Source organism: Carcharodon carcharias, chromosome 15, assembly GCF_017639515.1.
Source record: "Carcharodon carcharias isolate sCarCar2 chromosome 15, sCarCar2.pri, whole genome shotgun sequence".
NCBI lineage: Eukaryota > Metazoa > Chordata > Chondrichthyes > Lamniformes > Lamnidae > Carcharodon > Carcharodon carcharias.
Window position 1 is genome coordinate 87,843,672 of NC_054481.1, and position 22,678 is coordinate 87,866,349.

The following is a 22,678-nucleotide window of genomic DNA, read 5'->3' on the forward strand; positions in this document are numbered from 1 at the left end:
GCTGGAAAAATTCAGCAGATCTGACAGCATCTGTGGAGAGAAAGAGCTAACGTTTCAAGACCAGATGACTCTTCTTCAAAACGTAATCCAGTGGCCCAGGCTAATTTTCTGATGGGGTTGGGGGACAAGTTCAAATCCCACCATGGCTGCTGTTGGAATTTAAATTCAATTAATAAATCTGCAATAAAAGGTATTCTCTGTAATGATGACCACAAAACTATTGTTGATTGTTATAAAAACCTTCCTTGTTCATTGATGCCCTGTAGGGAAGAAAATCTGCCATCCTTACATGTGACTCGAGACCTACACCACATGGTTGATTCTTAACCACTCTGCAAAAAGACCACTCAGTTGTAGCAAACCACAATAAAAAAGTCAGAATGGAATAAATCTTGATGGACTACCCAGCATTGACCAAGGCAGCGGAAATGACAACGGCATACTGCAAAGTCCTCCTTAATTACATCTGGGGGCTTGTGTCAAAATTGGGAAACTGTGCACCACAACCTGACAAAGCCATGCACACCAAATCTTATCTCACAGCCAATGTTCCAGACTCCTCCATCACTGGTAGGACAGACCCACTAGAGGTGGTGGCACAGTGGCATACTATCAGGTGGGAGTTGCCCTGGGAGTCCTCAACATTGACTGTGGACTCCATGAGGTTTCCTAGTATTGGATCAAAAATGGGAAGGTAACCTCCTGCGCACGGCCATCTACCATCCTCCCTCAGCTAACGAATCAGTATTCCTCCATGTTGAACACCACTTGGAAGAAGCACTGAGGGTAGCAAGGGCACAGAGTGTACTCTGGGTGGGAAACATCAATGCCCATCACTAAGAATGTATCGGTAGCACCACTACTGTCCAAGCTGGCCTGAAGGACATAACTGCCTGATTGGAACTGCAACAAGTGGTATGGAGACCAACAAGAGGGAAAACAAAAGGACCGACTTAACCTCGTCCTGACCAATCTACCTGTCACTGATGCATTTGTCCATGACAGTGTTGATAGGAGTGACCAATGCACTTTGTGGAGACAGTGTCCTGTCTTCACACTAAGGATACCATCCATCAATGTATGTGGCACTACCACTGTGCTAAATGGGTTTGATTCAGAGCAGAACTAGCAGTTCTAAACTGGGCACACATGAAGCACTGTGGGCCATCAGCAGCAGAATTGTATTCAATCACAATCTGGTCCAGCATATCACTCAGTCCACAATTACCAGCAAACCAGGAAATCAATCCTGGTTCGATGAGGACTGCAGGAGGGAATGCCTCAGGAACAGCCCCAGACATATGTAAAATCGAGGTGCCAACCTGGTGAAGCTACAACACAGGACCACATGCCAAACGAGGAGAGGAGCATGCGATGAATAGTGCTGAGCAATCCCACAACCAATAATTCAGAATTGTCTTCCTGCCACTTCCAGTCATTAATGATGGTAGACAATTGGAGCTAACTGGAGAAGGAGGCTCTTCAAACATTCCCATCCTCATGATAGGGGAGCCCAGAATGTGACTATAGACGATAAGGCTGAAACATTTTTAGCCATCTTTGTTTAGAAGTGCCGAGTGGATGATCCCAAGAAATAGGAGCAGGAAGAGACCATTTTTCCCCTGAAGCCTGCATTTAAAAAGACCATGGCTGATCTGAATGTCGCCTTACCTCCACTTTCCTGCCTGTTCCCCCTAACCCTTGACTCCTTTGTCAATCAAAAATCTGTCTAACTCAGCTTTGAATATATAATAATCCAGTTTCCACTGCTCTCGGGTGTAGAGAATTATAAAGATTAACAATCTTCTGAGAGATGAAATTCCGCCTCATCTCAGCCTTAAATGGGAGACTCCATATTTGGAAAATGGGCCTCCTAGTTTTAGATTTCCCCATGAAAGGAAACATCCTCTCAGTACTTACCCCGTCAAGCTCCCTCAGAATCTTAACATGTTTCAATTAGATCACTTCTCGTCCTTCTAACCTTCAATGAGTATAGGCCCAATCTGATCAGCCTTTCCTCATAAAACAACCCCTTCTCAATCATCTTAGCCCCCTCCTGAAACCTCCCCCCCCAAAAAAAAATCACAATTCAGCCCACTTCATGTGATATCAAGAAACAGCTGAAGGCACTGGATATAGCAAAGACTTTGGGCCCTAACAAAGTACCAACAAATAGTACTGAAGACTTGTACTCCAGACAAGTGGCAACCCTAGCTAAGTTGTTCCACTGCAACTACAACACTGGCAGCTGCTGGACAATTTGGAAAATTGCCCATGTATGATTGTCCACAAAAAGCAGAACAAATCCAATAGGCCAATTACAGCCCAATCAGTCTACTCTCAATCATCAGCAAAAGGATGGAAGCTGTTGTTGACAATACTATCAAGTGGCACTTACACAGCAAAACTTGCTTACCAATGCTCAGTTTGGATTCCACCAGGGCCACACCATTCCTTAACTTATTACAGCCTTGGTCCAAACATGGACAAAAGAGCTGAACTTGATAGGTGAGGTGAGAGTAACAGCCCTTGACATCAAGGCAACATTTCACCAATGTGACCATCAAGGAGCCCTAGCAAAATTGAAACTAATTAGGGGAAAACTCTCCACTGGCTGGAGTCATACCCAGCACAAAGGAAGATGGTTGTGGTTGTTGGAGGTCAAACATCTCACCCCCAGAACATTGCTCTAAGAATTCCTCAGGGTCGTGTCCTATACCCAATCATCCTCAGCTGGTTCATCAATACACTTCCCTCCATCATAAGGTCAGAAATGGGAACGTTTGCTGGTGATTGCACAATATTCAGCACCATTCAACTCATCAGATACTGAAATAGTCCGTGTGCATATGCAGCAATATCCAGGCTTGAGATGATAAGTAGCAAGTTACGTTCACACCATACATGTACCAGGTAATGGCCGTCTCCAACACAATAGAATCTAACCATCTCCTCTTGACATTTCATAACATTACCATGACTGAATTAACATCCCTGGGGGTTACTATTGACCAGAAACTTAACTGAACCATCCATATAAAAACTATGGCTACAAGAAGAGCTGGTCAGAAGCTGGGAATTCTGCAGCGAGTAACTCACTTCCTGACTCCCCAAAGCCTCTCCACCTGTAAGGAGTGTAATGGAATATTCTCCACCTGCCTGGATGAGTGCTGCTCCGATAACATTCAAGAATCTCGACAATCCAGGAAAAAGCAGCCTCCTTGATCAGCACCCCATCAATTTCCTTAAACATTCACTCCATCCATTACCATCGCACAGTGGCAGCAGTATGTACCATATATAAGATGCACTACAACAACTCACCATGGCTCCTTCTGCTGCACCTTCCAAACTCACAACCTCCACTGCCTTGAAGGACAGAGGCAGCAGACACGTGGAAACACCACCACTTGTAAATTCCCCTATAAGCCATACTCCTTCCTAACTTGGAACCATATCACTGTTCCTTCACTGTTACTGGATCAAAGTATTGCAACTCACTCCCTAATAGCACTGTGGGTGTATCTATACCAGATGGACTGCAGCCGTTCAAGAAAGTGGCTCATTACCATCTTCTCAAGGGAAATTAGGGAAGAGCACAAATGCTCTTCTTACTAGCGATGCTCAAAGCCCCTGAAAAAATAAAAGAAACCGTGGAGGCAATGGAGCAAGCTGCCTTCACCACTTCTGCAGCCACAGAAGGGGCACTCCGTGGAAGTGGACAGGATTGTAAGGTGCCATGCCATTAGTGTGCCATTGCACTTGATGGGTCACCTCGATCATGTCACAATTTGTTCGTTTCCTTTCCTGTAATAATTGCTTATGTTCTCAGTCAGACTTGTGTGTTATTAATGCTTGATGGAAACAGGGAAAAGGACTTTGGGATAAAAGCAAAGAACTGCGGATGCTGGAAATCTGAAACAAAATCAAAAATACCTGGAAAAACTCAGCAGGTCTGACAGCATCTGCGGAGAGGAATACCATTAACGTTTCAAGTCCGTATGACTTCACCAGAACCAAGTAAAAATAGAAAAGAGGTGAAATATAAGCTGGTTTAAGGGGGTTGGGACAGGTAGAGCTAGATAGAGGGCCAGTCCTAGGTGGAGATTGTCAAAAGATGTCATAGACAAAAGGACAAAGAGGTGTTGACAGCGGTGATATTAGCCACGAAATGTGCTAACGGTGACATTAAGGGTAGAAAGCAAGGGACAGATATCTCTCGAGGGGTGGGGTGGGGGGAAGGGATCGAAATAGGCTAAAAGGTAGAGATAAAACAATGGATGGAAATACATTTAAAAATAATGGAAATAGGCGAGAAAAGAAAAATATATATAAATTATTGGAAAAGGGGGGATCGGAAAGGGGGTGGGGATGGAGGAGAGTTCATGATCTAAAGTTATTGAACTTGATATTCAGTCCGGAAGGCTGTAAAGTGCCTAGTCGGAAGATGAGGTGCTGTTCCTCCAGTTTGCGTTGAGCTTCACTGGAACATTGCAGCAGGCCAAGCATGGACATGTGGGAGTTGGGGGGCCTGGGTTTGCTGTGGTGCCATGGTCTGTGATGTGGGAGAACTTTTTTTTTTATTCTTTGAATCCTGGATGAGGCCACTGACTGGGACGCAGGTGGCATCCACTCCAAGCATCTCTGTACTACCAGTGGTGCTGAGTGGTCCATGCTGCAGAACGTCATTCTTCCTGTGCATATCAGTGCGCTGCTCCACACACTACTCCTGCATCCACTCAAAGTGGTGCTGCATATGGCTTTCCAACAGGGTTGGACCACCCCCTCAATGGAGGACTCAAAACTTTGAATATAACAATGCACATACACTGCATGGAGCCTCATTGTCTGCACATGGCTCAACAATGCCTCAGAGATCTTTGACCATTGGGAACTTATCTGCCTCTAATGTTCCAGGGAAACCCTCCTTTAGCAATTAACTAAATGTTACTGTTTAAGATGTAAGTTAATTTCCTTCCAGTCTTAAACAGGGATATACAAGCTCTCAGAGCATCTGTAACTAGTTTATTATGTAGCTAGCTTTAACTGGTTTCTGAGCTTTAGCAAAACTGACTCATAATTGCTTTTGCTGCTTATCTGTACTGAGTGTTGCTTGAGTACAGAATGTGAAGCTGGCAGTTTGGTGAGTGAGGGAGTTTGGTGAAATGGGGAACTTAAAATTAATTAAGAAAAATAAATCTAATTAACACAATAAAGATGGCAGGATAGGTGTGTCACAGCAGCAGCATGTGGGCACTCCTGGATGCCACTGCAATCCATGGCAACCATGTCTGTAATAAGTGTCTGCGACTTGAGGAGGTACAGCTCAGAGTTAATGAGCTAAAGGCCAAGCTGCAGACATTGCAACACATCAGGAAAGGAGAAAGTTACCTGGATGTTTTGTTCCAGAAGGCAGTTACACAGACAGTCAGGGTTAGCATTGTCTGATTTGGTCAGTAGTTAGGGACAGGAGGGTGTGACTTGGAGTCAAATAGGTAAGGGGATCAAAAAGGTGGGAGTCGAGAAGCCTCAGCCCTTGCAATTGAGCAACAAGTTTAAGGTTCTTGCAGCCCTTATGGACAAGACCAAGGACAGTAGTGTTGATGAACAGACTGACCATGGCACCGTGATACAGGAAGGCATTCAAGTGGGAGGTGTTAAAAGGATTCTAGTGGTAGTAGAACAGTACAGTCAGGGGGTATAGACACTGTCTCTGCAGCTGAAAGCAGGAATCCAGAAGGATATGTTGCCTGCCCGGTGCCAGGGTTCAGGATATATGCTCAGGATTGGAGAGGAGCTTGCAGTGGGAGGAGGAGGAGGATCCAGTTGTCAGGTCCATGTGATTACCAACGACATAGGTAAGACTAGGAAAGAGGTTCTGCATTGGGGGTATGAAGAGCTAGGCACTAAAAAAACAGAACCTCAAAAGTTAGTAATCTCTGGATTATTATCTGAACCATGTGCAAATTAGAATAGGGTAAATAAGATTAGATAAATGAATGTGTGGCTCAAACACTGGTGTGGGAGAAGTGGGTTTGGTTCATGAAGCACTCGCACCAGTACTGAGGAAAGTGGGGGCTGTACCATTGGGACAGACTTCACCTGAACTGTGCTGGGACCAGTGATCTAGCAAGTCCAATAACTGAGGAAGTAGGGAAGGATTTAAACTAAATAGATGGGGAAAAGGATCATGTAAGGAGAGGAATGAGTAAATTAAAGGGAAATAACAAGGAAATAGATCGAGGCAGAAGAAAAAGTAATGGTAGTCAGAACATGGCATGAAGGGACAGTGATTGCAAACTTAGGATAGGGCCGGAATTTACAGAAACAGTTTTTAAAAATGAATTAAGGGCTCCGTATCGGAATGCTTGCAGCATTCGCAATAAAACAGATGAATTGTCCAGCTCAAATAGAAATTTGTATGTATTACCTGATAGGCATTACAGAGACATGGCAACAAGGAAACCAAAGCTGGGATCTGAATATCCAAAAGGTACGTGACATTCAGGAAGGGCAAGAAGCTGGGAAAATATGGGATAACTCAGTTAATTAAAGAGGTCATTAGTACTGTAGTGAAAGATGACCTTCTAAAGATCAAGACATGGGGAGTATTTTCTCCCCAACGGGAGGGCTGTTTGGGAGCGAGCGCATGCGGAGCCAATCGCTACCCACGATTGGTTGCGCACTGCCATTTTATGTGAGTGGGCTCCCAGAAGCGCTCAGCGCTACCTGTGCAGCGGGGAGGAGGACGGAGAGTCGGGGCCTGCGCTCTTTCACACATGCGCACGAAAGAGTGCAATAATCTGCCTGAGGTACGGAGCTGCCTCAGAGAGATTAAGTTCAGTTATAAAGATGGAAAAAAAAATTTAAAATTATTCAGACATGACCCCTCATGTGACAGTGTCACATAAGCTGGGACATGTTTATAAATTTTCATGAAAAATTTTATTTAATTAATAAACCCTTCAGGAAACTTCATCCCACCCGTGGATGAGATTCCACGAGAAATGCAAAGGCCACCTGGGCTCTTCGCCTGCCTGCCAACCTTAAGGTTGGATTGGCAGCCCTGACAATTACTTTAATTGGTTTATTAATGGCCTTAACAGGTTTTTGACAGTTTGGCGGGCGCACAGCTGACTCCAGTGTGTGCCTGCCAAACGGAAGATCAGAATGATGTGCCCGATGTCACCGTGTGTCATTTTACACATCGGCGTTTGGGGCCCGCCCCCGCATGCCAAACAGAAGATCCTGCCCATGGAATCAGTTGTGTAAAACTAAGAAACAGCAAGGGACAGAAAACATTGGTGGGAGCTGTTTATAGGCTACCAAACAGTAGTGGTAATGTAAATCACAGTATAATTCAGGAAATTAGAGGTGTGTATAACATAGGTAATACAGTAATCAGGGGATTTCAATCTGCATATAGACTGGGTAAACCTAATTAGTACTAATGTTCTGGAAGACAAATTCTTGGAATGCAAGATGGTTTTCTGTGGCGTACATAGATGAACCAACTAGGGAAGGGGCTATTTTAGATCTAGTGTTGTGAAATAAATATGGGCTAATTAATAATCTTGTTGCAAAGGAGCCTTCAGGAAAGTGTGACCATAATATGATAGAATTTTACATTAGGTTTGAAAGTGATGTGGTTCAATCAGAGACAAGAGTCTTAAATCGAAACAAAGGAAACTATGAAGGTATAAGTAGTAAATTGGCTGTGGTAGATTGGGAAACTACATTGAAAGGTCTGATGGTAGACAATGGCTAACATTTAAAGAACTGATACATAGTTCACAACAAAAATACATTCCTTTAATGCACAAAAGCCCAGCAAAGATAGTGTTCCACTCGTGATTAACGAAAGAAATCAAGGATTGTATTAGATTAAAGGAAAAGGCCTATAAAATTGCCCCAAAAAAATGGTAAGCCTGAATGAGGATTAGAATTCTGCAAAAGAGGATCAAGAAAAGGGTTAAATAAGGGAAAATAGAATATGAGAGTAAACTAGTGGGAAACAAAAACGAATTGCAAAAGCTTCTATAGGTATGTAAAAAGAAAAAGATCAACAAAAACAAATGTGGTCCATTACGAACTGAGTCAGGAGAATTTATAGTGGGGATTAAGGAAATAGCAGAGAAACTAAACAAAAACTTTGCATCTGTCTTCACGGAGGAAAATACAAAAAACATTCCAGAAATAATGGAGCATCAATGGACTAGTGTAAATGAGTAACTGCAAGGTATTAATATTAGTTTTTAAAAAGTAGCTAGAGAAATTAATGGGACTTATAGCTGATTATGTACATCGCAGCATTTGAAAAAGGTGGCCGTAGAAATAGTAGGTGTATTGGTGGCCATCTTTCAAAATTCTATAGACTGAAATTGTTCCTGCAGATTGGAAGGTGGCAAATGTAACCCCACTATTTAAGAACGGAGGTAAAGAGAAAACTGGGAAGTACATACCTGTTAGCCTTACATCAATAAAAGGGGAAATGCTAGAATTTATAATAAAGGACATGATAACAGGACACTGGAAAATAATAGGATTGGGCAGAATCAACATGGATTTACGAAAGGGAAATCATGTTTAACAAATCTGTTGGAGTTTTTTGAGGATGTAACTAGCAAAATAGATAAGGGGGAACTGGTGGATGTGGTATATTTAGATCTTTGGAAAGCTTTAGATAAAGTCCCACACAAGAGGTTAGTAAACAAAATTAGAGCACATAGGATTGAGGGCCTGGATTGAAAACTGGTTTTCACGGTCAGAAAACAGAATAGGAATAAATGGGTCATTTTTCAGGTTGGCAGGCTATGACGAGTGGATCAGTTCTTGGGCCCCAGCTATTCACAACCTATATCAATGATTTGGATGTGGGGATTAAACGTAATATTTCCAAGTTTACAGATGACACAAGCTAGGTGGAAGTGTGAGTTGTGAGGAGGATGCAAAGATGCGTCGAGGAGATTTGGAGAAAGGTTGGCAGGTGGAATACAATGTGGAGAAATGTGAGCTTACCCACTTTGGTAGGAAAAACAGGAATGCAGAATATTTCTCAAATGTTCAGAGGCTGGGAAACGTTGAACTTCAAAGGGACTTGGGTGTTTTTGTTCATGAGTCACTGAAACCTAGCAAGCAATTAAGAAGAAATGGTATGTTGGCCTTTATTACAAGAGGATTTGAGAATAGGAGTAAAGATGTCTTACTACAATTATATAGAGCCTTGGTGAGACCACACCTGGAGTATTGTGTACAGTTTTGGTCTCCTTACCTTAGGAAAGGTATGCTTGCCATAGAGGGAGTGCAACAAAGGTTCACCAAACTAATTCCTGGGATGGAGGGATATGTAGGGACCACAATAGGAGCAGCAATAGAAAATTGTGTGTAAATGAAATTTTCGGGACTGACTACGCTTAGAGAGTTGTCCCCCAATAAAGGACAATAAGCTACAAGCCTCTGAAGAACCTCAAAAAACACATCAACACATCATCATCCTTTGTTGAGAATCCAGGAGACTAAGGATAGTAATGGTAACATTCAGCAAAAGGAAACTCAAGGTGTAGGCATGAGTCTGTTGGAAAATGACAAAGCAGCTCAGTATTTGACCTTATGTTTTGTAGTGCTGAAGTGCTGTTGCACCAGATGAATGCTAGGACAATGGCCCCTGTGCCAATGCATCCTCATCGATCAGCATCATAACATGTAATAGGTCTATTTTCCCAGCTTCAAGAATAGGAGCCTCTGCTTTCACTGCCTACTTATACAAACTGTGTTCACCTCTATCTTAATTTGCTGGTGTGTGGGTGCTGGTAGGCAGGCACCTCTTGTGCAGTCTGAATTAATTAACATTTTTTGGTCCTCTTCCAAATAGTTTGGATAGGGATTCCCACTGGAATGCCCATTAGTACTGGTAATGATGTGGGGAGGGAGCAATGGCCTGGATTTTAACAATGGCCTGTATTTTTAACAATGGTCTGGATTTTGCTCCTGAGGTGGGACCGCAGAGACGGGACACTTCAAGTTCCACCAACCCCACCCAAGTAAAAGAGGCCTGGAAGTTGGAATTTTTGTTCCAGAAGAGTGAGCTGGATCAGAACTTCGGCCTGTTGCTCCCAGAATAAGTGTGGAGGCAAGCTGGGTGGAAGGCCTGTCTCTGTGCTCTGTCACTTTGCTAAATTTTTAAAAAATGAACAAATCAAAAAACAGTCATCGAGCCTTCACCCCCCCCCATACACTCTCCATGTACCATCCATGCCAACCCATGCCACTTCATCTCCCTACTCACCCAACATGGTCCCTAATACCTCTATGCTACCCTATGCCTCTCTACCAACCTCCTATGGCTCCTCATACTCCCTATGCTGCTCTACCCACCCCCATGGCCCCATCTACCCCCTTGCCACCATTTGCCCCTCTACCCAGTCCTTCAATCCCCCTATGCCACCTCATAGCCCCCACCCACCTCTATGGCCCCTCACACCCTCATGCCTAACCATGGATCCCACTCACCCCCATAGCCCTTTACAGCCCCATGCCAACTTAGCATCAAGTTATGCCAACCCATGACCCCATCCACCACACTTTACCCTTACCCCCTACATGCCAGTTCACCTAGTATCCATGGGCCAACCTCAGGTGCCATGCTGAGATAAAATAAAATCATGCGACTATTGATGACACCACTATTTAAAAACTTTCATTGATTAAAAAAGATTCAATGCATTGAAATTCCTTCAACTAATCTCTTATGAAAATAAACATTTCTATTCTATAACCAAATGGAGTTGTCAACCAAACTGCTAACTTAACGCGTACCCCACTGTGATAATGTTAGGTTGTAAAATCAGTCATGCAGCATAAAGCCTATAGGCCAGAATTTTCGGCTTTGCAAGCTCGCTCGCTGAGGCATCAAATGACGCGGGGTGACGCTGCCAAACTGTCAAAGGCCTATTAAGGCCATTTAAAAACTAATTAAGCTAATAAACTGAGCTGCCTGTCCAATTTTAAGGTTGGCAGGCAGGCAAAGAGCCCAGGCAGCCTTCGCATTTTTCGTGGAACCTCATCCACGGCAGGATGAGGTTTTATGAAGTGTTTATAAATTGAATAAAAATTTTTATAAAAATTGACATGTCCCAGCTCATGTGACACTGTCACATGAGGGAACATGTCTTAACATTTTTTCTTCTCTTATAAATTTTTAAAAGTTATACTAATCTCCCTGAGGCACTTCTGTGCCTCAGGTAGATTTCTGCGTGCACGAAAGAGCGCAGGCCCTGACTCAGGAAAACCCCTCCACCCGCACAGGGAGTTCACAGCGCTTCCAGGCGCACATCATGCTGGGTGGGCCTTAATGGCGTTGCGGACCTGATTTGGAGTGCCGATCGGGTCCGTGCCCATCCCCGACGGGAGGAAAATTCTCCCATAATGATAGTCCTCAGCCTTATGTCAACAGTGTGAAAAATCAAGCATTGATTTTTTGAAACGCCACACTTCTTTTAATTTAAAGACCAGCAGAGTTAAATCTCTTTAGAGCTTTGACAGCTCCAATGAGTTTTGACAGTTCTTTGGCAGCCTGACAGTTCTTTGACAGCTTGACAGTTCCAATGGGTTTATGCACTTTTTATGCACAATCACTTCTACTTTTAACAATTCCAAGGGGTACATGACTTTTCCCAAAGGGTGCCTTACTGCTTGCAAGGGGTATCTTACCTCTCAAAGGGATATTCTGGTTACCCAAACGAATCCACAAGGTTCAGACCTACTCTACTAAGTCTAATCTGCACACTTCAAGTTTCAGACCTCACCAAACTCACATAAGTGGAGGCAGCTGAGGATTTATATAGGTAGCTGCCCGCAAGAACTACAAATGTGCTATTTAGAACCTGCCCCCATTTCCCCCCACCCCACAAAAATGGCGGAGGCCAGGTTTAGAGGCAGGACTTCTAGATTCGGGCCTCTGCGGGCATTTTCACAGAGAGTCTTTCTGACTGCGTGAAAATTCAGGCCAATGTCTCAAGAACCTACATACCAACAGGAGAAAAAAATAAAAGTAGTTAAGAGGTTGAAATACAATTTACCTTAATACTTATCTGTCCCTTTCATAACTTTCTGTATATTATTCCATCACATATCAGCGCTGGATCCCCTTTTCAAATGAACATTTATTTAGGTCTGGTATTGTAAATGACAGGAAATTTCTTGCAGGATAGATCAGACAAATTAATATTCATCAACTTTATGAGGCAGTTGGAACTCCTGCCCGCATTCAGTTACTGACTGCCTGATTTGCACCACAGCAGCAATGGAAAATCCAAGTTTTAATATTCAGGAGTCGAGTTCCGCAACCCATCTCCAGGGACCCTATCTCCAGGACTCCCCAGGTTAATCAAGCAAAACTGTGTCATAAAACAGTGTTACTTACAAGTTACTTAGAAAATTGTAGAGCCAGGTTCTAATTCCCTTAATATTGCACTAATGCATCTTGTGCACTGTATTTTTGCACATTGTACATCATTAATTTTTACTGTATACAGTCACAGATGATGTGACCAAAATCACTTTGTAATTTTATTTCACATTGCATACCATCTGATTAATTAGATATTGTTTCAAAAACCTTTAAAGTTTTTGGTGCAAAATTTTAGTTTACGACACAGTGTTCATAATTAATTTATGTTCCTTTAATAGTTGGGAAATGTTCAAGGTCATGCCATATTCACACTACATGCACTCTCTATATTATAACAGCGCCTATGTTACTTTGGGCGGACCTCAGATTTGCAGTAGTGGGGAAATAAAACGACTTTTCACCCTCTGGCTGCAATGGCAGCTTCTCATGCCGTATTGTCCCAAGCCTACCGTATTAATTATACATTCCCAGGAAACACGCTGTTTCAATTTGCTCTGATTTGCCAGCCATGCTGTCACCTTGCCATGTCATTACGCCAGGTGCTGTCAGTGCTTCCAGTCCAGGACTGCTGCAAATAAGACACGGCCCCAAAAAGCAAGAAGATTGCAGCCTCCAGGTTTAGTGACATGTCCCTCGAGTGCCTTTTGGACACTGTGGAGGCTCGCTATGATGCCCTCTACCCCCTCTGGCCACAGGAGGGACAGCAATATTACCATTTTGGCTTGGTAGACAATGGCAGTGGTGATCAGTGCCAATGCTGCACAAAATAGGTTGGCCATCCAATGCAGAATAGAGGATGAATGATCCGTGCCTCCATGGTAGGGCAACCATCTCATCACTCTAAACTCTCACGCTCAAGCCCATCAACCATTCACTGGCATCTCACTCACTGCCAGCTCAAGGAACATCACCACTCACCCTTTCACACACACCCTCACATTTCCAGCTGGCCTCATCTGCTCTGGAGACTGCCTCCTCAACCCTCACCATCTTGAGACCACTTGCACAGATCAACTTGTGCGCCCACACAAACTCTGGACTAACCCCCTTCCTCAGTACAGCCCTCACCTTGCAGCCTCTTCCCTTGCCTGAGGCCACTTCTCCCCCTTCCGCAAGCAAGCACTAGCCCTGCAGCTGGACATAGCCAATCCTGTCTTCTGGTTGGTCTGGTAGGTAGCAACCTGCCCTTGATCCTCCCTAAAAGTGCTATGGTGCTGTCTGCAAAGTCTGGCGCTGATGACTGCGAGTGCTGCCCGAAGCAAGGTAGGCAAAACAAATCTCGATGTCCCGAGCAAAGTGCAGCTTGCTAGGTGCACATCACTAATGTGCAGTTGTGAAACCTATAGTGGACGATCCAGCATGGGAGGAGAGTCCGGCAGGCTTGCAGATGTATTACAATGAGGTTCCTGACGTCTAACGGCAGGAAAAGCAGCCCGCCATCAACAGACTGGACGATCACAAACTGGTTTCACAACATCATGAAATGGATTTTTGGCCTTCTCATCATATTGTCTACTCATGCCGCCGAGCACGCCCGATGCCAGCGGGCATGACAAGTTCCATCCATTGTAAAGCACTTTGAGGCATCCTGGGGACGAAATGTGCTTTCTTAATAATAAATAAATCCCTGTGTAGCAGATCCCAAAGGCAGCAACGTTTCTGCATATTATTCAGATATCTGAAAAAAAGACTTTTAACTTATGTTGAGATGGCCATCACACCCATATAGCTTAAATCTGAAACCTGACCAAAATTCCTCACTTCAAGCCTGTGTTCAAATAGAAAAGAACTGGAACCAAGAACAGTTAGGAGAAAATTATGCTCTCCATGTGACAATAGATAAATCTGAAGAAGAGCTGCTTTGGTTTAATGAGTAAAGAAAAATAATGATTAGATATGATGTGAATAAAAATGAGGATATATGACATGCATGCTGTCTTTCAACTCTGACTTGGAGTGGGTTTTGGAGTTTGTCAGGAAAATTTGTTCAGATTCATAGATACTTGATACCCAGGTCTGACTGTATGGCAGTTTGCATAATGAAGCTGCCACCTTCAAATTGCTGTACTACATAGCATATATTATTTTACTAGTCCGATTTTCATTTGATTACAGGAGCCAAATTGGATGATTTTGCAGATTTCACAACATTTGGAATTGCTACCTCACTGTTGCTGCAGGCCCAAGGCATACTAAATGGTGTGTTTGTCATCTGCTATGTTATGGCTGTGTTTGCACGCCTCTGCTTCTTTTCTAGTGGTAAGAGCTCACTTCCTTTGGTTTATAAGTAATGAAGTATTACTGTACGTACTGAGATTGCAAATATTTTCCTAGTTTACGCTAAGTATTATATGGGTTGCCTACAGTGCCAGCAACCCATATTGCTCTCTTAAAACCTTCCAAACAGAGCTAATTCAACTATTAGAAGATTTGAGCAAAAACTGTGGATGCTTGAAATCCAAAACAAAAATAAAAATACCTGGAAAAACTCAGGAGGTCTGGCAGCATCTGCGGAGAGGAACACAGTTAACATTTCGAGTCCGTATGACTCTTCAACAGAACATTAGAAGATTTGTTTGTGCTATGAGCTCTAGTCATAATGTACTGCAGTGCAGGTTAATCTTCCACTACGTAGAGTTCCCAACAGCACAGCACTGAGGAAACATTGCATCAGGTTCAGGAGGGCAAGTTGATACACAGGACAGTGCATACTTCTGAGAGTTGACTGGAGTAATATAAGGCAAATCCTGGGAGTAAGTTATTAACTGCAGGAACTATGTACATATACACAGTAAAAGGGTTCAAGCTAGAAGCTGTCTCCATGCTTGCTTGTGCACATTTCTCTGTCCAACACAACACTGACCCCTAGGTGTGGGTTATGTGTTCTCTTCCATCACTGTGTGGGCAGTGCTGTACTCAGTCTCACGTTAACCCTACATGTGCCAGATCGTTATACTGCAGAAGTGAGTCTTGACATTGAGATATTAACGTTTATTGGTACCATTTTTCTTTCAGGAATCGCATTTGTTTACCGTGGCCTTCCATGTCCTTATGCTTCAGCCATCCTAGCCTGCACTTCTCTGTTGACTGGAGGCAATCGCTTTCTCCTGTATATTGCTGCAGTGGTGATGATTCTCTTCATGACTGACCAGGGCAACTACCCCCATGACAAGGTCTTAGAGTCACAGATCTGGAAAAAAGTAGTTTTCATTGGAGGTGGGTAGAACTGTCAAGATACAATGAGGTTGTGTACATGCTGAGGGTATGCATTTTTAGTTCATTCCAGATTCATATCCTCTTCATTGATTTTAGTAAAAATGGCCAAAAGTGCTCGCCATTTTGTAATATAAAGAGGTTCCATGCTGCTATTGTTACAGAAATAGTTCCTTTCATTGACTTAGATGTTACATGCTGGAATGATATTGGACAGTTTAAATTGTTCCATTCCTGGGCCAGAGGTTGATTGGCATTATAAAAACACTTATGTGAACAACTAGCACGTTGAACCATGAGAAAGTGTCTATGTCAAACCTCAATTTGTAACAGCCCTTTTAAGGCTTATGGGTGCAATTGTTCTGTATTCTTCAAATGAATGATTGGTTGGATTGCAGGTCAAATTTGAGATTTTTTCTGAAAAAGTTCAATTGTTATTAAGTAAACACAGACTCAGAAGATCTTTCACAGATTAAATATTTTTTAAAATCAGGGATTATTCAGGCTACAATGTATTTGTCTGTTTCATCTAGTTCTAAAGAAAGGTCATTGACCTTAGATATTAACTGTTTCTTGCTCCAGCAGTGCTGCCAGACCAGCTGAGAGTTTCCAGCATTTTCAGTTTTTGGTTTACATACATGCATACTGTGAATGCTAAGTGCTGTAATCATTATCAAATTTTTAATATCACTTTGTGAACCATATTTCATAACAGGATGTATATCGTTCCCTTTAAGGTGTATGGTAACAAGCATATTAAAGTATCCAAAATAACAGATAGCATGTAGCGCTCAAATAATTCTGTAAATCATAAAATCAGGATTTAGCAACTTAATGCAAACTTTCAAAAATGTTGATGCCCCAAAGAGTGGAATTTAATATATTTAATATTCTAACGAGGATGCACATATGCTATACTGTAAAAACCAAATGAATTAACACACTGTGTAATCATTGGGCTGAATTTTTCGATGAGTGGGCAGGCGCATGTCCGAAGCGCTCGAGTGTAAAATGATGCACAATGATGTCAGGCGAGTGTCCCTACGTCATTGCACACACACGATATTTCGGTCAGCAGGCACACGCAGGAGTTGGTAGTGCAGCTGCTGACAATTAACAGGCCCATTACAATCATTAAAGTAGTAAATGAATGCAATTTTTCACTGCTTGTCCAATCTTACAGTTGGCAGGCAAGCAAAAAGGCCAAGGGGCCTTTGGATATTTTATGAAACCTCATCCATGGGCAGAATGAGGTTTCCAACAGGAATTAAAAATTAAATAATAAACATTGAAATATCACAGAGTCACGAGTGGACATGTTTTTAACATTTGTAACTTCTTTATTTTTGATTTTAAAAACCTTCCTCTCCCTGAGGCAGCTCTGTGTCTCAGGGAGCTTTCATTGTGCACACTCGCATGCACGTGCAAACTTCCATGCTTGTCCTCCTCCCACCCCAGCTGCACTCAGCATTGCAGCGCATGGTTCGTGCCAGCTGGCCGTTAATTGGCCAGCCAGCGTGAAATCAATGTTGGGGCCCGATCACGGGCAGCAGTTGGCTTCGTAACCAATCCCAGGCCCGCCCATTGCGCCCGCCCGACAAGGTAAAAATCCAGCCTATTAAATCATAAAATAAAAATTGTTTGAAGAAGAATTAAATTCCATCAATTTTTTAGAATGAATTCATCTTAAACAAGTGCTTTATTTAATAGCAAATGTAATTAGAAGCAAATAGAGGCTATATTGAATATTTTAAACTATTTTTCTCCTCTGTTTTTTAGGTCTGATGGTGTTGTTTTGCTGTCCGCTAAAGCTGGCCTGCATATACTATCTGATTTGGTGTTTCTCCTACACCCTCTTCCCATCTACTCTGTGGAGCTGCAAGTGGTAACTCCATGTTTCATGCTTTCCCTTCACAGGGACAGGCTTGGTGCTGCAGTTCAGCAACCAGAGCCCAAGAGTCATTCTTGTCAAATGACAAAAAGACAGCCTCATGCATGAAAACTGTAGAAGGATTATCTTTCTGACCTAGCTGACAGGCTGATATAATCTCCATTTCTGTTTAATTTTTCTGAAGATTCTGGAGGTACTTTTACTTTTTATTTTACATTCCGTAACAGTTTTGCTCATTCACAGGCATTTGCTTTTGGATATAAATCCCCTCTTTCTGATGTTTTCCCCAAAAAACAGGCACACAACATATTATTCCTCCATTCCAATTCTGAGTTCTGGGGAATGAGATCACTATATTGAAATTGCTCATTAAAAGTTTGAGCACATTTTTAATATATTCAGAGAAGTATTAATGTATTCAGAATAGTATTTTTTCCTAATTCTGTACTTTCACTTTAATAAAGTGAAACAATTTGCTTAGTTTTATTCGCCACGATACCTGGTAATTAGAATAAGCCCAAGGTTTTGGAGAATTGTGTGATCAATAATAACTTAAGCAGCGGTCCTTTAAATCATCTTCCCATATCATATAAAGTCATGCTTCTTTTAGTCATTTTTTTTCACTCCTGCCTTCACCACTAACCTCAGAGATACTCTGCAACTCTTTCCAGAGTAACAGCTTATAATTGTTTTCAGGTTTACTTTTAACGTTTTCTTTTCCTGTCTTTCATCCAGCAATGTAAGCAAAAAAGGATATCCAGTGGATAAATACATTGTGTAAAATTCCAGTAGGCATTTCCACCCTTTACAGCCGCCTGATTTGAATATGTCAGCAACACCTGCTTAGCTGTTCACTAAACTGAAATGACCATCTATCTTGGTACAAAGCATTGGACACACTGCTACTCACGCTACACTTGAGGACTGCTGAGGCATGCTGCCACTGACAGAGCCCAACAACAGTTGAAATTGAGTTAGCTTTCAAACATTGTTAGCTCCAGAGTCAGACATAATGAAATTCTCCTTGAATGTTATTTGCTGTTTTAAGGTGCATTTCGCTGGCCCAGAGTCAGGATATATAACTTCAGAAGCTTCCATTTCCTAATTTAGTAGAGGTCATGCTATTCTTGACCACCTTCAGACCAGGTCCAGTGAAAGACATATGCCTTCCTTATAACTCATCTCTCACTGGTTTAGTCATAAGAAAACATGCTTCTTCCAGTCACATCAGCTACAAGCTGGGCTGGCTTATGGTTTACCCTAATGAGCAAATGTTGAACTGCATTGGCCAGTGGAATAACACTTTTGGGGTCTTAATTTTTTCTACCAACCGTTCTTAATTGCCTAGTGAAGTGAAGGATCCTGTCTTTGAACAATGGAATTGACTGTCCTGCATGATGCACATTCCCTGGCATGGTCTTTCCATTTTCTCAGCCAAATTCTTCAAATGAACCAAAGGGTAGGGATCCCAGGCCAGCGATACACTCCTGAAAATCCCTGGATCAACTTAATGCAAGAGTTCTACATTTCCATACACTATCAACGCAAGCCACATAAAACAGTTCTGTTCTCACTCCCTTTGGAAGTTTCAACCCAAGTCACCTTTTAATATTTGTTCCTGGGCATTTGAAGGCTTAGTACACTGACTTTGGCAGACCATAGATAAATCTCTATTTTCCTTCCATGAAATTGTTTATACCAGGCCCTGAATAAAGAATCGTACACTATGGCCAGCAGACTTTGGGCTGTTTCTTCTATACTTCATTTGGTGCAGAGAAATTTTAGGAATTCTCTCTTTGGAGTGAGCTACTCTATACTTCATGAAAAGGAACCTAAATTCTTGGACTTGAGAGAGATGCTTTAGGCCCATGACATAAAACAGATAAGAATAGCATAATGCTAGGTTTACTGAATGGAACTTTATCCTAATTGATGATGAGACAAATGCACACTTTTGCTACCTCAAATTTAAAAATCTCAGATCAGTATGCTATTTGAAGCATAGGAAATGGTCACCTGAACTACTGCCATTACTTGTGCCTTTGCATCTTTAGTTTCTCAATTGATCAGACCAATCTCTTGGAAATTCTTATATTGATGACTACCTACCTGCTGCAAAAGTTCCTTAAATACAATATAAAATTTATGAAAAATAATTCAAAGCCATTCGTGCAACCATGTGCACTGAGGCAAATCAGTAGTTTTTTCTTTCACACTATAGTGGCAAAGAGATCCTCCTATTATAGCATCAAATCTTCAGAAAAGATCCTGTTATCAATGCACTGAATCCTAAAATAAGACTACAGCAAAAGGGAGATCAGAAAAAACTTTATCTCCATAACAAACTGTTGATTTTCTTACAACTTCTCTGAAATTCCAGTGTGCAACCAATGATGAGGTTTGAATGATATCCATTTAAATGATTTTTCATATTCACATTGTTGCTTAAGTTAATTGCTGCAATCAGTCCCTGATTGAGGATGATGCAGTTTAGACAATGTCGCTGCATTATTTCACCCTTAACACAGTGGAGGAAGGAGGCACTTCACCTTTTTTGTATTATAAATGAAGGACACTACTACATGCCTGATTTTTGATCTATGAGACTTCAGCTACCTGATTGACATGCAGATATTCAGGATGGTAACTGCTTCCTGCCTAGATAAAACGTTCATAAGAGAATACTGACCGCCTGAACATTTCCCGTGCAGTTGTACTAGAAATGTCTCAGGTTCCTTTTTCCTTCACATTCATTTTAGCTACCAGCTTGCTTTACCAAACATCAGATTTATTTCAGCTACTATATTGGATGCAATGAAAACTTTAACAAGGTCTCTCACAGTGATTTCTTGCCAACTCTTGATTTGTTACTTCTGTTGCAAATTGCCCCAACTTGGCCACAGACATACAAAGGTGAAATTCGGAACACATCATTATGTCAGGTTGCAAACTATAATTGACAGCCCTTTTATATATCACCACCCATGGTGACTGAGAGTTCATTGTATGGTGGAAGAGAGTCACTTTCAGGATGACCAGGCCCAGAAATAATCTATTTTAAACAGGTTAATACCAGCATTAGACTGTGGACGCAGAAAGAATCATCATGGCATATTCACAAATTGAAACAAAGAGGGTGCTTTTCAGGAGCACTTTGGCTTACTAATTGCTTCAACTATGAATGAACAATACAATTGATATGCTTTTACAACTGCTTTGGATCTTGGTCCAAGATGCATGACCTTTCATTTGAGACTTTGCAGAAGTGTAGCCACAGGATCAAATAGTATCTATTGTGTGTTCTGTTACATAACATAAAAATTTAAATGCATAAAGATTAGCTTTAATTAACTCAATTTTCTATATATGAAGATATCACGTTAAAACATTTCTGGTAGTTCATGTCACATAATGGCAGCACAATTGAGAACACTTCACACTGAAGCAATGAATCAACATTGTTGGTGCCACTGGTGAATGAATAAGTTCAGTTTTTAGCACTTGAGGCTTCAGAAATTTTTGTAAATGTTTCAGGGATTGTATTCTACAGTTCTATCTGTTTGTAATCAGGCCATACGATTTATGGTGATGTAATAAGTCAAATCCTGTTTATTACATTGTGGTGGGGAGGGGGGTTGGGGTGGTGGGGGTTGGGGTGCAGGGTTGCAGGAGGGTGGTTCCCGTATTTAAGGATTATATTGTGTGAAACTCAACATTTTTCCCTTGAAAATCTTAAACCTGTAACTTTAGTCATAATTTCTGGAATCAGTCCACAATCCACAAATCTTTGTAATCTGTAATTGAAATGAAAAATTTATATTGGTTTTAGTTTTTATTACAGGAATGTGGTATAAACAGAAGATATAATGAGTAACTGGGTTTATATCCTATACATGGCTTGTAAATGATAGCATGATGTTGTGCCTAAGCTATTGTGAAATCAAATTAGGAAATATGTTGGACATTATGGTTCAACTTATCTTGTGAGACCACAAAGATCTTAACCATACTAATGGCTGCGGCCACAACATTCCATCACCATCAAAGCGAGAACTCATTTATTAGGCAAAATAACTTTCAAATCATTAAATATATCTCTTGGCACTTTGGTGAGTTCTGCTTTAAATGACATAATTACAACACCTCTCTAATTCTGTGCCAGGATATTGTACGTGGTGCTTCAAGTATAGCAAATGCATTTCTGCTTCTGTGCCAAATATTTTTTGTAGCCCATTCATAAACAGTATCTACTGTACAAAAACTGAGTAACCTTTTCATTTATCAGAACAAAAATTACATACATAAGGTTGACAAAACATATTGTTAAATAAATTAAATGATTGAAGAGGATTTTCCATAGCATCAGCCATGCAGTTTTCTTTTTATATGTAGTATTTTTGCAAGTCTAAATTAGAGGGGAGAGGATGAAATGTCAGTTACCCAAATTACTTTGGACTGATGATTGACTCTCGCTATGATTTCTCATCCCATTTATCAAATATTATATGTGAAAATCCATTAGAATATTTGTGAGAAATATTCTGTGATAGGCATATAGAAAGGAATTAGTGCCAAAAAGCCATCATTACCAAACAAGCGTCAATTGATTTTGTATCCTAACACATTTTAAGTTTTACTTTATTAACATTTGATAGAATGTTACAGCTGCATATGGAAATTATGGGAAAAGATATATTCCAGCAGAGCTAGGAGTGAAATAAAAGAACAGGAAAAGGTCATTGAATTTAGCCAACTTCCCACACTATTGGGTCCTCTTTCTAGGCCTGAGCTTATTGCATAGCGCATAGTTATTTCCTGCTCTCCACTAAATTAGGGATCTGTTCAGTTTCTTTCTTGGTAATATTCTATTCCATAATATAAGAAGACATTCTGTCAATATCCATGGGTGATGAGAATCAAAATATTCAAAGCTCAGATTACTTTAAGTCATGACGAACTTTATTCTCATTTTTAAACTCTCTTTAAACATTTCGTGGCTGCTAAAAATGTATTTTTAGTGCTCAAAGATTAAATTCAAATATTTTGAACTGGATTGAACTCAATTTGATTTTAAGGCCTTTGAAAGCATGACAGTTGTTCATGGAACAGTAATGGAATTCTACATTGGTTTATTCTATCTGCATATGTGTACTAATATAGTTTTT

General features: G+C 41.4%; 1 protein-coding gene across 8 annotated transcripts in view; it reads left to right on the forward strand.

Moving 5' to 3' along the window:
* The window catches only part of tmem269 (transmembrane protein 269), a 141,928-nt gene that overhangs the window by 117,099 nt on the left and 2,151 nt on the right, over nucleotides 1-22,678 (forward strand). For 5 of the 8 annotated variants that reach the window (XM_041207305.1, XM_041207309.1, XM_041207304.1 and 2 more), the window contains 3 exons: nucleotides 14,525-14,668; nucleotides 15,425-15,625; nucleotides 17,402-19,242. In XM_041207305.1, the coding sequence (XP_041063239.1) occupies nucleotides 14,525-14,668; nucleotides 15,425-15,625; nucleotides 17,402-17,511 (455 nt within the window). In that variant the 3' untranslated portion in view covers nucleotides 17,512-19,242. Of the gene's footprint in view, nucleotides 1-14,524; nucleotides 14,669-15,424; nucleotides 15,626-17,401; nucleotides 19,243-22,678 lie in introns of those variants that run through there. The other 3 variants (XR_005945398.1, XM_041207308.1, XM_041207306.1) reach the window with 2 other exon arrangements.